Genomic DNA, 17,621 nt, shown 5'->3' with positions numbered 1-17,621 from the left:
TCATGAGATGTGTGCATTGTTGGTACAGACATGTTGGTCGCTCCTACTTGTCTTTGAACTGAATGGCTTGCCAGGCTGGCCATTTTGGATGTATTTTTAACAGCCAACAACATTGCTGTGGCTCTGGAGTCATGTGTATGTCAGAGCAGGTAAGAACGTCAGATTTCCTTCCTTAAAGGGCATCAGTAATCCAAGTTTTCTTCTAATGATAGCTGTCATGCTAATGGAATGTTGGCCTTATTTCAAAGGGGTAGGAGTGTGAGAGTAGGGAACTCTTACTGCAACAGTACATGGTGCTGGTGAGACTATAACTGAAGTACTGTGAGCAGTTTTGGTCCCCTTATTTAAGGAAAGATACTACTTCACTGGAAACAGTTCACAGAAGGTTCACTAGGATGATCCTTGGTGTGGAGGGATTGTCTTATGAGCAAAGGCTAATTCGGTTGGGACTCTGTTCACTGGCATTTTGAAGAATGAGAGGTGATCTCATTGAAGCATACAGGATTCTTAACAGCCTTGACAGGATAAATGTTGAGAGGCTAGGACCAGATTGCATAGTCTCAGAATAAAGAGACACCAATTTAAGACTGAGGTGAGGAGGAATTTCTTCCTTGGAGTGTTTTGAATCTTTGGAACTCCTTACCACAGAGAGCTATGGGGGCATAGCCCTTGTCTATATCTGAGGCTGACATAGATTCTTGATCAGTAGGAGAACCAAGGGCTACAGGGGACAGGCAGAGAAGTGGACATGGGAAATGTCAGATCAGCCATGATCCTATTAAATGGCTGGGCAGGCACGAGGGACTGAATGGCCCAGTCCAGTTCCTTGTCTTATGTTTTTAAGGTACTATATTGGTTTTATATTCCAGATTTATTAACTGAATGTAAGTTTCAGCAGCAGCTGTGAGGAAATGTGAACATATGTCCCAAAAGCATTTGTCTATCCCTCTGGCTTACTAGGTGAAAGTGAGGACTGCAGATGCTGGAGATTAGAGTCGAGAGTGTGGTGCTGGAAAAGCCTGCTATGCTCCTCTAGCTTACTAGGCCAACAACATACCCACTACATCACCACACCCTCAATGTTGGATGTGTGAATGATTTTTGTGGGGTAATGATATTGAAGGTTGTGGAACCAAGGCAGGTATGTAGAGCTAGGATATAGATCAGGTATAGACTCAGTGAACAGCAGAACTGCTTCAAGTGATTGAATGCTCCTTCTGTTTCTTTGATTCTTGGTACCTCTGAGACCTCCCAACCCTCCACAGAAGTCGCCACATGGACCGACTATGGAAAGGACACCACAGGAAAAAAGGAGGTCATTCAGCCCGTTTAGCTCACTCTGTTGCTCGGTGAGATTTTGTCTAGTCTTTATTTCTTTCTGGGTTCCACATACAGAAATATGAGAAGTTATTATGGTTCACTCAGCTACCCATTCACACTCAGCATAGCAACACTTACTAAGATTGTTGTTACAAAATATGTTCGATTCTGGATGCCACTGGTGTCATTGCCAGTTTGATGGTCCCCTGTTGTTGCAACAAACTTGTCATCTTCATTCCAATAGCCGATCTGTAAAAAGCAGTATTAATGAGCATGTTCCATTCCAAGTCATTCACCATCCTGATGAAAAAATATATCACCATTCCTTTACCACTCCTGTAAACCCCTCCCCTGTGATTCTACCTACAGTAAATGTAAAACAGCAGTTAAAGAAGGCAGCTCACCACCGCCTTCTCCACAACAGTCAGGGATGAGCAACAGTTGCTGTTTTGGATACTGTAGGGCACTGGCCTCTGAGGGGAGTATAGCACTGATGGTCAGGTTTCAGGTACCATAACGAGCTGCATGTTAATGAGGGGTATGTCAGGTTTGATTATAATTGGGAATTGTTGAAGACTGGGGAACAGTACGACTTTTCTGTGGGGGTCAGTGAGCCACCAGGATGGTGTGTTGCCTCCCTGGTGCCAGGGCCAAGGATGGGTCTGAGAGGGTGCAGAATATTCTGAAAGGGGAGAGTGACCAGTAGGAGGTTGTTGTGTACCTGAGTACTAATGACATCAGTAGAGAAAGGGATGAAGTTCTGCGGAAAGAATATAGGAAATTAATCAGGAGGTTAAAAGGTAGGCACCTCGAGAGACCTATTAGACATGCTAGTGACAGTAGGAATGGGAGGATAAAGGAGATGAATGCACAGCTGAGAAGTTGGTGCAGGGCTGAAAATGTGTTGCTGGAAAAGCGCAGCAGGTCAGGCAGCATCCAAGGAGCAGGAGAATCGACGTTTCGGGCATGAGCTCTTCTTTAGCAAAGCATTTTCAGCTCTGATCTCCAGCATCTGCAGTCCTCACTTTCTCCTCAAAGTTGGTGCAGGGGGCAAGGATTCACATTTTCGAAACATTGGGATCTCTTCAGAGAGAGAAATGACCTGTATAAGAGGGATGAACTAGGAGGACTGCAGATGCTGGAGTACCAGAGTTGAAAAAATGTGGTGCTGGAAAAACACAGCAGGCCAGGCAGCATCCGAGGAGCAGGCGAATCAACGTGTAGGGCATAAGTGCCTGAAACGCCGATTCTCCTGGCCTGCTGTGGTTTTCCAGCACCACATTTTTCAACTCTGTATAAGAGGGATGGGCTCCACCTGAATTGGAAGGGGAGGGGTGTGTCTGTGTGTGTGTGTGTGTGTGTGTATATGAAGTTTGGCAAGACTGGTAAAATAAATTACAGTTACTTCAATGCAAGAGGACTGACAGGTAAGGCAGATGAACTTAGGGCATGGTTGGAAACATGGGACTGTGTTATCACAGCTATTACAGAAACAAGACTCAGGGATGGCCAGGATTAGCAGCTTAATGTTCCAGGGTATTGACATTATAAGAAGGATAGAATGGGAGGCAAGAGGAGAGGGGTGTGTTTGGTTAGGGATAAAATATGGCTGTATTTAGGGAGGATATTTCTGGAGATTGTCTAGAGTTATACGGGTGGGACTGAGAAATAAATAAAGAACGATCACTCTGTATTATAGACCCCTCTTCAACAGTCAGTGGGAAATTGAGAAGCAAATATATGAGGAGATCTGTAAGAATAACAGGGTTGTAATAGTAGGGATTTTAACTTTCCAGACATCAGTTGGGACAGTCATTGCGCTAAGAGCTTGGATGGGGATGAATTTTGTTAAGTGTGAACAAGAAAACTTACTTTTTTCTCCAGGATGTACCTACTAGAGAAGGAGCAAGACTTGATGTTCTCTTGGGAAATAAGGCAGGGCAAGTGACTAAGGTGTCTTTAGGGTAGCACTGAGGGGCAAGTGATCATTGTTTTATCAGTTTTAAGATATGGAAAAAGGTGGAACTGATCAAAAAGTTTAAAGTTCTAAATTGGAGGAAGGGCAATTTTGATGGTATTGACAGGAACTTTCAATGCTGATTAGGGGAGCCTATCTCAGGTAAAGGGACAGTTGGGAAATGGAGGCCTTTAAAAATGAGATAACGAGAGTTCTTGTTAGTGGGAGGGCAAGGTAGGTGTTGATTGACTAGAGAAATTGAGGCTCTGGACAAGAAAAATAAGGAAGCATATGTGAGGTGTAACAGCTGGGATCGAGTAAATCGTTACAGGAGTATAAGGGCAGTAGGAGTATATCTCAGAGGGAACTCAAGAGGATAAAAAGGGGACATGAGACAACTTTGGCAGGTACAGTTAAGGAGAATCAAAAGAGATTCTGTAAATACATTAAGAGCGAGAGAGTAGATAAGGAGTGAATATGACCTCTTAAAGATCAACGTGGCCATTTATAGGAGATGGGTGAGATAATAAGCAAATATTTTGCGTTAGTGTTTATTGTGGAGAAGGACATGATAGCTAGAGAACCTGGGGAAATAAATGGTAATGTCTTGAAAAGAGTTCATGTTACAGAAGAGGTGGTGCTGGAGATCTTAAAATCCAAAAATGTAGATAAATCCCCAGGACCTGATCAGTGTATCGCAGAACTCTGTGGGAATCTGGGAAAGTGATTGCTGAGCCCCTTGCTGAGAAATTTGTGTCATTGACAGCCATGGGTGAGGTGCCAGAAGACTGGAGGTTGGCTAATGTGGTGGCATTATTTAAGAAAAATTGGAAGAAAAAGCCAGGGAACTATAGACTGGGGAACCTTATGTCAGTGGTGAGTAAGTTGTTGGAGGGGACTCTGAGGGACAGGATTGACAGAGGAACCTTGATTATTCAAAGGACATGGGCAGGCTGTATTTCATTCAGTTAATTAAACGCCAGATAATTGATGCCGGATAACATAGTTATCATAGATAACATCGGGACCCTGCGATCTTGTTTGGATCATCTTGTTTGTTCAGTTAATCGAATGTTGAATAATCGATGTTCCTCTATAAATGCATTTAGAAAGGCAAGAACTGATTAGTGATCATCATCATGGCTTTTGTGTGGAAATCATGTCTCACTAATTTGATTGAGTTTTTTGAAGAGATGGCAAAGAAGATTCGTGAAGGCAGAGCAATGGACATTATCTATGTGGACTTCAGCAAAGCGCTTGACAAGGTTCAGCATGATAGACTGGTTAGTATGATTAGATAATTGTAATCGAGGGGGAGCTAGCAAATTGGATTCAAAATTGCCTTGAACTTAGTGTGAGAGGGTTATGGTAGAGGGTTGCATTTTGGACTGGGGGCGCATGACCAGTGGTATGCCACAAGGTTCGGTGTTGAGAATGCTGCTTTTTATTACCTGTATAAATTATTTGGATGTGAATACAGTAGGGGTGGTTAGTAAGTTTGCAGATGACACCAAAATAGCCGGTGTAGTGGACAGTAGTATAGTCATAGTCATAGAGATGTACAGCATGGAAACAGACCCTTCGGACCAACCCGTCCATGCCGACCAGATATCCCAACCCAATCTAGTCACACCTGCCAGCACCCGGCCCATATCCCTCCAAACCCTTCCTATTCATATACCCATGCAAATGCCTCTTAAATGTTGCAATTGTACCAGCCTCCACCCAAATTTATCAGCAAAGGGCTCAGCAATCACTTTCCTAGATTCCCACAGAGTTCTGGGATACACTGACCAGGTCCTGGGGATTTATCTACCATTTTGGATTTTAAGATCTCCAACACTTCCTCTTCTGGCAGCTCATTCCATACACTTACCACCCTCTGTATGAAAACGTTGCCCCTTAGGTTACTTTTATATCTTTGCCCTCTCACCCTAAACTTATGCCTTCTAGCTCTGGAGTCCCCCATCCCAGGGAAAAAACTTTGTCCATTTATCCTATCCATGCCCCTCATAATTTTGTAAACCTCTATAAAGTCACCCCTCAGCCTCCGACACTCCACGGAAAACAGCCCCAGCCTGTTCAGCCTCTCCCTGTAGCTCAAATCCTCCAATCCTGGCAACATCCTTATAAATCTTTTCTGAATCCTTTCAACTTTCACAACATCTTTCCAATAGGAAGGAGACCAGAATTGCACGCAATATTCCAACAGTGGCCTAACCAATGTCCTGTACAGCCGCAACAAGACCTCCCAACTCCTGTACTCAATACTCTGACCAATACAGGAAAGCACACCAAACACCTTCTTCACTATCCTATCTACCTGCCACTCCACTTTCAAGGAGCTATGAACCTGCACTCCAAGGTCTCTTTGTTCCGCAACACTCCCTGGGACCTTACCATTGCTCCTTGGATGCTGCCTGAACTGCCGTGCTCTTCCAGCACCACTAATCCAGAAACTGGTTTCCAGCATCTGCAGTCATTGTTTTTACCTTACCATTAAGTGTATAAGTCCTGCTAAGATTTGCTTGCCCAAAATGCAGCACCTCACATTTATCTGAATTAAACTCCATCTGCCACTTCTCAGCCCATTGGCCCATCTGATCAAGATCCTGGTGTAATCTGAGGTAACCTTCTTCGCAACCTCCAACTTTGGTGTCATCTGCAAACTTACTAACTATACCTCTTATGCTTGCATCTAAATCATTTACATAAATGACAAAAAGTAGAGGACCCAGCACTGATCCTTGTGGCACTCCACTGGTCACAGGCCTTTAATCTGAAAAACAACCCTCCACCACCACTCTTTGTCTTCCACCTTTGAGCCGGTTCTGTATCCAAATGGCTAGTTCTCCCTGTATTCCCTGAGATCTAACCTTGCTAATCAGTCTCCCATGGGGAACCTTGTTGAACGCCTTACTGAAGTCCATATAGACCACATCTACCGTTCTGCCCTCATCAATCATCTTTGTTACTTCTTCATGAAACTCAATCAAGTTTATGAGACATGATTTCCCACGCACAAAGCCATGTTGACTATCCCTATTCAGTCCTTGCCTTTCCAAATACATGTACATCCTGTCCCTCAGGATTCCCTCCAACAACGTGCCCACCATCAATGTCAGGCTAACTGGTTTGTCCTTACCACCCTTCTTAACAGTGGCACCACGTTAGCCAACCTCCAGTCTTCCAGCACCTCACCTGTGACTATCGATGATACAAATATCTCAATAAGTGGCCCAGCAATCATTTCTCTAGCTTCCCACAGAGTTCTAGGGTGCACTTGACTAGGTCTTGGGGAGTTAGCCACCTTTATGCATTTCAAGACATCCACTTTTCATGGAGTCACCATCTATTTCTCTACATTCTATATCTTCCATATTTTTTCCACAGTAAATACTGATACAAAATACTTGTTTAGTATCTCCCCCATTTTCTGCGGCTCCACACAAAGGCCACCTTGCTGATCTTTGAGGGGCCCTATTCTCTCCCTCGTTACCCTTTTATCCTTAATATATTTGTAAAAACCCTTTGGATTCTCCTTAATTCTATTTGCCAAAGCTAGCTCATGTCCCCTTTTTGCCTTCTTGATTTCCTTCTTTAGTATACTCCTACTGCCTTTATACTCTTCTAAGGATTCACTCGATCTATCCTGTCTATGCTTCCTTCTTTTTCTTAACCAAACCCTCAATTTCTTTAGGCATTCCCTATACCTATCAGCCTTTCTTTTCACCCTAACAGGAATATACTTTTACAGGATTCTCGTTATCTCATTTCTGAAGGCTTCCCATTTTCCAGCTGTTCCTTTACCTGCGAAAATCTGCACCCAATCAGCTTTTGAAAGATCTTGCCTAATACCGTCAAAATTGGCCTTTCTCCAATTTAGAACTTCAACTTTTAGATGGGGCGTTGATCAGATGGGCAGATGGGCCAAGGAATGGCAGATGGAGTTTAATTTAGATAAATGTGAAACATTGCATTTTGGTGAGGCAAATCAGGGCAGGACTTAGACAGTTAATGATAGGGTCCTGGGGGGTGTTGCTGAACAAAGAGACTTAGAGGTGCAGGTGCATAATTCCTTGAAAGTGGAATGGCAGGTTGACAGGGTGGTGAAGAAGGCATTTGGCATGCTTGGCTTCATTGGCCAGAACACTGAGTATCAGAATTGGGATGTATTATTATGGCTAGACAGGACATTGGTGAGGCCACTGTTAGAATACTGTGCACAATTCTGGTCACCTTTCTACAGGAAGGATGTTGTTAAACTTGAGAGGGTGCAGAAATGATTTACAAAGATGTTGTCGGCTTCGAGTTATAGGGAGAGGGTGAATAGGCTGGCGCTTTCTTGCCTGAAGCATCAGAGGCTGAAGGATAACCTTATGGAGGCTTATAAAATCATGAGGGGCATGGACAGGGTGAATAGCCAAGGTCTTTTTCCTCAGTTAAGGGAGTTCAAAACTAAAGGGCAAAGATTTAAGGCGAGAGTGGAGAGATTTAAAAAAGGAGCCGAGGGCAACTTTTTCACGCAGAGTGTGGTGCATGTATGGAAAGAGCTTCCAGAGGAGGTGGTGGATGAGGGTACAATTACAACATTTAAGAGGAAGGGGGTTTTGAGGTGTAGGGCTAAATGCTGGCAAATGGGACTAGGTCAGATTGGGATGTCTGGTTGGTGCAGAGGAACTAGATTGAAGAGTTTGTTTCTGTGCTGTGACTCTATGACTCTATCCATATTGTGACAAATCAGTCTTATCCATCCAGCTTCTCACTCTACCTGTCAGTCGACCTACCAACTTCAACATATACTTCAACCATTTCTCCACACATCCCTCAATCACACCTACCATGCTACTCAACATGTCCTCTCCACCCAACTGGATATTTAGAGGGTGTAGGCTGGGAGGGTGTTTGGTTAAAGTTTCTGGGAGTGCAGGTACTCTTGGAGTATGGATGGACTGGAGGAATAGATGGTTACAAGTGGTTTGGAGGGAGTGGTTATAGGTGGTTTGGGGTGTATACGTGGACTGGGGGTTTATAGGTTGTTTGGTGGTATAGGTTTGATTAGATTACTTACTTACAGTGCGGAAACAGGCCCTTTGGCCCAACAAGTCCACACCGACCCACCGAAGCGCAACCCATCCAGACCCATTCCCCTACATTCCCCCCTTCACCTAACACTACGGGCAATTTAGCATGGCCAATTCACCTAATCTGCACATCTTTGGACTGTGGGAGGAAACCGGAGCACCCGGAACTCACACAGACACAGGGAGAATGTGCAAACTCCACACAGTCAGTCGCCTGAGGCGGGAATTGAACCTGGGTCTCTGGCGCTGTGAGACAGCAGTGCTAACCACTGTGCCACCGTGCTGCCCATTTTGGGAGGGCTATAGGTGACTTGAGAGCATAGGAGGCTTGGGGAGTTATAGTTGGATTGGGGGTATAGGTGGCTTTGGGAGTATAGGTGGTAGGGGGGTATCGGTGGTTTGAGGGGGTGATAGGTGGACTGTAGGTAGAGGTGGTTTGGAGGCTTATAGGTCATTTGGGGGTATAGGTGGCTTGGGTTTGGAGGCTTGGCAGCTTGGATTCATAAAAGGTCTGGGGTACTGGTGGTTTGGGGATACAGTGATTTGGGGGTATAACTAATTTGGGTATTTAGCTGGCATGGAGGATTGGGGTTGGACAGCAGATGGTTTGGGGTATAAATGGTTGGGGACACACCTCGTTTGAGGGAATGGCTGGTTTGGAGATACAGGTGGTGTGGGGTTACAGGTGGGATGGGGTACGGGTAGTTTTGGCCTACAGCTGATTTGGGAGTATAGGTGGTAAGGATGGTCTATTGTATTGGGAATTAACAAGGTGGATACAGGTTGTCGCCGATATTTGTGGTGATGGGCTGTATTGAAGGCACTGTACAACATTCACTTACCTTTCTAATTCCATCACTTTTCAGCTCCAACACATTGACGGTGTAGTTGGTCCGATGTCCAAATTCATTAAACTGAATGTTCCCAGTTAATCCGTCACTACGAACCTGCAACTCAGCCAGACATAAACCACATTTCAGCATGTAGGGAGAGCTTTACGCTGTTTCTAAACCTGTGCTGTACCTATCCTGGGAATGTTTGTTGGGATAGTGCAGAGGAATCTTTACTTTGTATCCACCCCCATGCTATGCATGTCCTGGGAAGATTAATGGGGACAGTGAAGAAGGGGCTTTACTCTATATCCAACCCTGTGCGGTACCTGTCTGGGAAGTGTTTGATGGGGACAGTGAGAAGGGAGCTTTACTCTGTATCTAACCCTGTGCTGTACCTGTCTGGGACAGGGTAGAGAAATCCTTGGGAGCTTCCCCATCATGATGCTGTACCTGCTGTAAGGCTCGTTGAATGTCTATCCCTTGACCCCATGGTACAGCAGGGTTTGCCAAACAGTCTCCCGCGTTTCCTCTCCGAGAGATGTCGATCCGTGTCTTGCGTAGGTACTTGAAAGCTTCAGACAGCACGAGCACTCCATCGAAGGTCATAGCTGATGTATACTGTAGGAGAGGAAAGGGAAATGGACTGTGAGTGAGATCCTGTCTGAGAACTGGGACGTAAATACGAGGTGTCACAGTGTAAATGAGAGGCTGACAGGGTGTGAACAGTGAGCTGCTGAAACCGTCAAATGACTTGAAAGGTTAAGTCTCTGGCTGGCAGTTTAATCTGACAGGGAAATGTGATGCCAGACATGTCTGACCCTCTCTGAACACCATAAGCTTGGTTAACTGCTGTCAGCAGGCAGGACCCAGTGAGCTACAAACTTGAACATTAATAGCATGACTTAGAAAAGAGTTGATTTAAGAGACACTTTCCACTCACTCCCCTGTCTCACTAACAGCAGTTGGAATTGGCCCAAGAAGGGGAATAACATTCTCTATTCAGAAGTCATATGACACCAGGTTATAGTCCAACAGATTTATTTAAAATCACAAGCTTTCGGAGCAGTGCTCCTTCTTCAGGTGAAGCGAAGGGAGGTACACAGGCGCAGAATGTATAGGTGGAGGGATAATGTCAAGATAATTCCAAATAATCAAGAGAGTCAAGAAATAAGTACAATCCTCTCTGACTCCATGATACGCCTCCTACTCCACCTTCAACAGGCATCTCTTCACTGGGATCACTGATTTCCCCACCCGCTGGTCCTCAGTGCTGACAAGTGCCAGTATATGCGAGGGATCTTCTTTATTTTGTGATGGAAATGCTACTGAAAGTCTGAGCCAGGTTCTCTTAGGAATTCCATAGCCCATGGAAATGTAAAATCTGTCATTAAGCATGTTCAAGACTACATGCAGTCTGTATAATGAGGCAATAAAAGGATGTGGGGTTAGGGTGAACAGCATGTGCATAGTCCCTCAGAGCAAGGATGATGTTCACTCATGGTGAGAATATGTGCGCAGGGTCTTTTAACATGGGGATATTAGAGCACGATCACTACTACATAGCTCTCATTAACTGGGTAACTCTCTCATTCTTACTGCCTGCCAGGAAGATTTTACAGATTGGCAATTAACCTGTTTGGCACAATCCTTCCAATGCTATAAAGTAGGGAGTGGGACTTGAACCTTAAGGTCCAAAGAAAGTGTTGCTCACAGCATCAAGGAATTCCTTTGCAGAAAATTGAGTTGAAATCAAAGACCAGCCTTTATCTTAATGAATAGCAGAGATGGACCAAGAGGCCAAATGGGGTGCACCACTTCCTGTTTCTTATGCTCCTGTTATCAGTGGCTCTGAGATGTCGCCACACTAATCTCACTGAGTTGGATGGACTCAGTTACTGTATGTTCCCAAGGTGGGAAGAATAATTTCAACAGCATACTAAAACCTCCTACCTTCAGTTTATGTCCTTCAATTCCTTGATACTCTTTGCCATCTAGTTTTTTCCAGCGCTGAAGGAATTTTGATACTTGAGCACTGTCAGGCCGCACAATCTGAAACCCAGTCACATTTGCTCCTGCATGCTGGAATTTATCCAGATCCATGTCAAGGAAACCCTTCGATACAAACCAAAACAGAAAGATGCAGATTATCAGCATCAGATAGGGGCCCTAAATCTGTTCAATTCTTAAATTGACTGCATTAATTTCCTTGGGATTCAGGGTTAGTCTCCCCTGACTGAGTTGGGATTCAGGGCTGGTCTCCCACTGATTGAGCTGGGATTCAGGGCTGGTCACCCACTGAGACTGAGCTGGGATTCAGGGCTGGGCTCCCCTGACTGAGCTGGGATTCAGGGTTAGTCTCCCCTGACTGAACTGGGATTCAGGGCTGGTCTCCGACTGACTGAGCTGGGATTCAGGGCTGGTCACCCACTGAGACTGAGCTGGGATTCAGGACTGGTTGTTGTAAACTTACCAGGCTTGCGAAGATGTACTGATAACCTCGGATGTGCTTTCCAATGCTTATGATCTGTAAAACACAGAGAATACAACATTTTTTTAACCAGCTCAAGTGGCTTGTCCCATGTGATATTTAAAGTGTTTACTTTCTCGCTCAGGTCGGATCTTTGGTCTGTGATTTTTCTGTCCCCAAACAAAGTGGACCCAGGGTCACTGACTACAGTTAAGGCTGAGTTGGACAGATCACTGATTGACAAGGCAGTCACTGATACATGGTGAAGTGAAGATCGGGCCACAATCTGCAGTCACGGGCTTGTCTAGTGGCAGAATGTGGTCAAGATGCTGAATGTCAGTGTCTGGCCAGTATTGATTTCTCATCCCCAGCTGCCTTGGGAAGGTGCATGGGGAACTACCTCCCTGCACTGCAGCAGTCCATTTGGTGTGGATTCACACAGCAGTGCTGTTAGGAACTGAGTTCCAGCGTTTTGAGTCAGTTACACTGAAGGGACAGTGATATGTTTCCTAATCAGGACAACGTGTGGCTTGGAGTATAACTTACAGATGGTGGTTACGGAGAACAGTACAGCACAGAAACAGGCCCCTCGTCCCAGCAAGCCTGTGTTGACAAGTGATGTTTTTTCTAAACCAAAATCCTATCGCCTCCTGATAGTCGATAACTGTCTATTTCCTGTCCATTCACATATCTGTCATTGCTATTGTAACCACTTCCTCTGGCTGTGCATTCCAGGCACTTACCACCAAGAGTACTTGCCTCTCACATCTCCTTTAAACTTACCCCCCTTTATCTTAAACATATGTCCGCTAATAATTGACATTTCTTTCTGAGGAAAAATACTCCAACTATTCATGCCTCTCAATATTGTACACTTCTAACAGGTCTCCCCTCACCTTCCAACATTCAAGTGAAAACAAACCAAGTTTGTCCAATCTCTCCTTGTAGCTAGCACCCTCCAAACCAAGAAACATCCTGGTCAACTGTTCCTGTACCCTCTCTAAAGCCTCCACATCCTTCTGGTGGTGTGGCGGCCAGAACAATGCACAATATTCCAAATATGGCCTAAGTGAAGTTCAGTACAGTTTCAACATGACTCCCCAATATTTGTATTCTATGTTCTAACTGATGAAGGTAAACATGCCAATTGCCATCTGTTAGTTTGGGAAACTTGGTCGGCTTGGATGAGTTGGACTGAAGGGTTTGTTTCCATGTTGTATGACTCTTTGGCCTTTAAAGGATTTACACATGGCAAGTATGGATTTCCCATCAAACAGCCACCTCCCTAATCTACATTCCCCAGTTCCTGCCTAACGTTATGGTAGTTTGTCTTCCTGAAGTTTAGTACTTTCATCCAAGAACTACTTTTATCCTAATCCAAGAATAATTTAAAACTTTAAAAAATTATAGTCACTGTTCCCGAAATGCTCCCCCCGTGAAACTTTTATCACGGGCTCATTTCCCAATACTATGTCTAGTATGGCCCCTTCCTGAGTTAGACTATTTGCTTCAAAAAACTATCTTGGACACACCTAGCCAATTACCCCCATCCAAACCCCTGGCACTGAGCAAGTCCCAGTCAGTATAGGGGGAAGTAAAAATCACCGACATCAACTCTTGTTTTTACATTTTTCATCATCTGTCCACTATATTTATTCATCTACCACCCGCTGGCTGTTGGGAGGCCTGTCGTACAACACCATAAAGTGATCGCACCCTTCCTTTTCCTGAGCTCTACAATATGGCCTCAGTGGGTGAACATTCCAAGGTGTCCTCGCTCAGTGCAACTGTGATATTTTCCCTGATCAGTAACATGACTCCTTCACCTCTTATACATCCCTCTCTACCTTACCTGAAAGATCTAACTTCTGAAATGTTAAGCTGCCAGTTTTGTCCCTCTCTCAAACAAGTGTCTGCAATAGCTTGTACTAATCCAAGCTCTAAGTTCACCTGCCTTACCTATCATACTCCTCACATCAATATAATGCAGTTCAGACTGTCCATTCCACCATGTTCAGTAACCTCCCCGTGTCAACTCTTCCTCCTAGCCTTACTGGCCTTTGTCTCTGGCTCCTCTTCAGTCATTTTATTTACCGACTAACTGCTCTAGTTCCCACCCTTCTGCTACATTAGTTTAAACCCTTCTGAGTGACACTGGCAAACCTCCTTGCCAGGATATTGGTCCCTCTCAAGTTTAGGTGCAATCACATAGTGTTCCCATGTGTTTGCTGTCTTCATCCATCAAGTGTAGTTGTGATTTGGAATGTCCAATCCAAAGAACTTTGATAAATTTCTGCAGTGCATCTTGTAGATGGAACACACTGCTGCCACAGCGCACGAGTGTGGGATGGTAATGAACAATGAAGGTGGCAGTCAAGCGGCTACTTTGGCCTGACTGGTTTTGAACTCTTTTTGAGTGCTGTTGGAGCTGCACTCATCCAAGCAACTGGAGGACATTCCATCACACCATTAATTTATCCGTTTTAAATGGTATGTTTTGAGAAGTCAGGAGGTGAATGAATTGCCATAGAATTCATAGATTCCGACCTGTTCTTACAGATACACAATTTATGTGGCTCATCCATAGTTTCTGGTCAGTGTTAGTAACAGCAGGGATGTTGATAGTAGGGGATTCAGTGATGGTTATGCTTCTGAATACCATAAGGAGATGGTTGGATTCTGTATTGCTGCAGATGGCCATTGCTTGGTACTTGTGTGCAGTGAATATTACTTTTCCCACTAACCAATGCAAGATTAAGGTTATTCAGCTTCTCCTCCATTTAGACATTTTGCCAACGTCTAATTCTTCTGTGAGAAAATATTCACTGTTTGTTGCAGGAGAAAGAGCAAACCTCTGAAACATCATGTTCTGATCCAAGAGCTTCACCCCATCCCTGATAAATCTGTACCTCCAGAAAATGGAACTAAAGGTCAGCTTTAAGGAGGGGTTAATGGGGAGCTGGGTGAAATGAGCTGAACTACTCAATGGGATAGTTCTGAAGCTCACTGACATCATCTATTAAAACTGAAATCAAGAAACAGGACTGACTGCGATGTGAGAGCATTATAGCCACAAAGGATTGAACAAAACACGACTAAAACTCTGGGAGCCTGACTGTTAGAGAGATCAGCTCATCTCCCACTGTGATATTTCCGTCTAAATGGAACACCCCTTTCCTACTAATTCACAGAAGCAGGGATAACCTTGCCCTTGACCCAAGTTTTCAATAGATCGTTACTCTTCACTTTCAACTGCCACGCGGAGAACAACATTGTGCCTTATCAAACTACAATTGCTAATAATAATCTCTTTGTGAAAAATACTATTTTTTTTGTCATGCAGCGCCAACACTGGTGGCAAATACAAAGTACAGATTGGTTTCCACAGAAAGGTTCCCATTATGAAATAGGCACAACAGAAAGATTGAGAATGAAATTGACATGTGGACAGAATTTTGAAGGATGCGTCTGTGTCCTGGTTCAATTGGTTTCACTTTTTTAAACCAGCTCCACTTGATGGCACCGGAGTCTCAACACTGGATGGCTCCACATTTTCCCAAGCACCTCAACTGGCACCCAAGCTTCCAGTAGGTGGAAACGGACAATAGGAGGAGGAGTAGGCCATTCAGCTCTTCAAACCTCCTCCACCATTCAATATGATCATGGCTGATCATCCATCTCAGTCCCTGGTTCCCACATTCTCCTCCATACCATTTGATCCCTTAAGCCCTAAGAACTATATCGAATTCCTCCCTAAAAACATCAGTGTTTTGGCCACAACCGATTTCTGTGGTAGAGAATCCTGTAGATGTGCCACTTGTGGAAATTTCACATCTCCATCCTAGCTCAGGAGAAGGTACTTGGTCTAGGCAATCACTACAAAACCAATGTATTGGGTTCTTTCCGTATTTAAATAACCATTATATCTGGATGGGATTCTCTGAATGCAGCCACCAATAACACCAAGTCCTCAAGAGAATGACAGAGAGGCTCCAAAGTGACAATTTCAGACTTCAATACAGCTGCTAACAGCATTTAATATATTTATTTCTCCCAGTTTCACATTCTAACTATTCAACACTGCTGACCTCTGCTTGTTGCCAACTCTAATTCCAATCTCATCTCTCCTTCCACCACCAGCTCCTCCCCTGAGCTGATTGCACCCCACCTCCTCTATGTCACAATTACTATTTCCCTCATCACCCAGCTATCCCTCCATTGACTGGCCTCTTCTTGGATCACTCTGCCTCTCCATTGCCCAGTTCTTGTTCCCTGTCTGTCCAATGACTGCCATAAGCCAGCACAGCGCCTGTTTGTTGTCTTGCCCATTGCTTGCTCAGTGTTCACCTGATTCATGATGGTGGTGAGTTTATCAGCCTCGCAGTCAATGATGACGTGCCTATCCTTTCTCTTGTCCAAATCTTTGAAGAGCATCCGGTAGCCTTCTTCAGTGGTAGTCTCAATACTGACTGCTGTCACTTGCCAGTTCTTTTCTGCAGCTGTGTCCAACACCTTCTGTAGTACGGACAGTCCTGAGCAGGAACAAAGGAGTTGAATATTCAACACAGACTCTACCATTAAAGAAAAGCAGCATTCAAGTGATCCTTCAACCCACTCACCTACTCTCTTCGTGAAGACATTTCTCCTCATCTCAGTCCTATCTGAGGAGAACTTCTTGAATTCCCTGTTTAATATTTTCTAGTCAGAATCCCACCACCACCCTCCTTGAACCAGATCTCTGATAATGGGAGATTTTTGTGAAAGTTCGTTGGAAAATTGTGGGATAATGCTGATGTTTAAAATTAATTGTGTTTGACTAAAGTAATGGAGAACGTTATTGAGGGAAATTCAATTGATGTTGTGCCTGGGGGACTTTTGACAAAATATCCCAAAATTGGCTTTTTAAAAACATTAAATCTTTGGGACTGAAGGGACAGTAAAAGTCAGGATATTAAAATGGATAAGAGTCAGTGAACAACAATGAACAGTTGTTTTTCGGACGGGACAGAAGGGTGCAGTTGTGTTCCCTGTAGTCACTATTAGGACTGTTGGCCTTTTTGATATATATTACTGACATATATTATTAAGTACATTAGGCATCTTATCGAAGATTGAGATGAAATGAAGCTCAGAATGTAGTAAACAGTGAAAAAGATCGTAACAAACTTCAGGAAAATCTAAACGTAAATTACTGCAGTTGCTGGCATCTGTACTTATAACAAAGAATGCTGGAAATCTCAGCAGGTCTTGTAGCATCCGTGGAAAGTGAGTCAGCTAACGTTTCGAACGAAGATGACTCTTCATCAGTGCTCGAAGAGTCATCTAGATTCTAAACATTAGCTTGCTCTTTCTCCACAGATGCTGTCTGACCCACTGTGATTTTCAGGAAAATCTAGATTGAGTCAGGTGAAGTGGATAGACACACGGTCAATAAAATAAAACACAGGGATGTGCGAAGTGATAGATTTTGGTTGGACGATGAGGAGAGGGAGGCAGCTTCAATTAAATTGTGCAAATTTAAAGGGGTGCAGGAACAGAGACTTTATGGCATATGTGTAACTATCTTTGAAGGTGTCCCGACAAGTTGAGAAGTTTGTTAAAAAAAGTTTTTTCTGCATTAGTCAGAAAATCAGTCAATTAGAAGATTGCGCTGCACGACAACAGGACATTGATCTGGTCTTTGTGAGAGTTATGCAATCCCTCGACAGCCTTGAAAGTTTCTCATTTTTTATTCAGACGTGACTGCACCTTTAACAAATCCACACTGACATTCAGTAATTAGTTGATATTTATTCAACCTCTCGCTCCTTCAGTCTGTAAAGAAATGTTTCCCCACAACCAACACTAAAAAGACTAGTCTGTAGTTCCTTGGTTTCATCCTCCTACACTTTCCTGGCATTAGCACATTTCCAATCTTATGCACGATTTCCAAATCTAAAAGGCATCAAGATATTAATGAG

The 17,621-nt window shown here is 44.0% G+C and overlaps 1 protein-coding gene across 4 annotated transcripts in view; it reads right to left on the bottom strand.

Moving 5' to 3' along the window:
- The window catches only part of LOC122556483 (glutamate receptor 1), a 208,569-nt gene that overhangs the window by 114,424 nt on the left and 76,524 nt on the right, over positions 1-17,621 (bottom strand). For all 4 annotated transcript variants that reach the window (XM_043703159.2, XM_043703161.2, XM_043703160.2 and 1 more), the window contains exons 4-9: positions 16,009-16,193; positions 11,665-11,718; positions 11,145-11,306; positions 9,645-9,812; positions 9,204-9,308; positions 1,459-1,569 (exon numbers count right to left, since the gene is read on the bottom strand). In XM_043703159.2, the coding sequence (XP_043559094.1) occupies positions 1,459-1,569; positions 9,204-9,308; positions 9,645-9,812; positions 11,145-11,306; positions 11,665-11,718; positions 16,009-16,193 (785 nt within the window). The remainder of the gene's footprint in view (positions 1-1,458; positions 1,570-9,203; positions 9,309-9,644; positions 9,813-11,144; positions 11,307-11,664; positions 11,719-16,008; positions 16,194-17,621) is intronic.

The sequence above is a fragment of the Chiloscyllium plagiosum genome, unplaced genomic scaffold, assembly GCF_037043375.1.
Source record: "Chiloscyllium plagiosum isolate Xiang-an unplaced genomic scaffold, Cpla_swu_hap1 HiC_scaffold_16, whole genome shotgun sequence".
In the NCBI taxonomy this organism is placed as follows: Eukaryota; Metazoa; Chordata; class Chondrichthyes; order Orectolobiformes; family Hemiscylliidae; genus Chiloscyllium; species Chiloscyllium plagiosum.
Note: the sequence above shows the minus strand (reverse complement) of the source record. Positions and strands in the feature narration are given on the sequence as shown.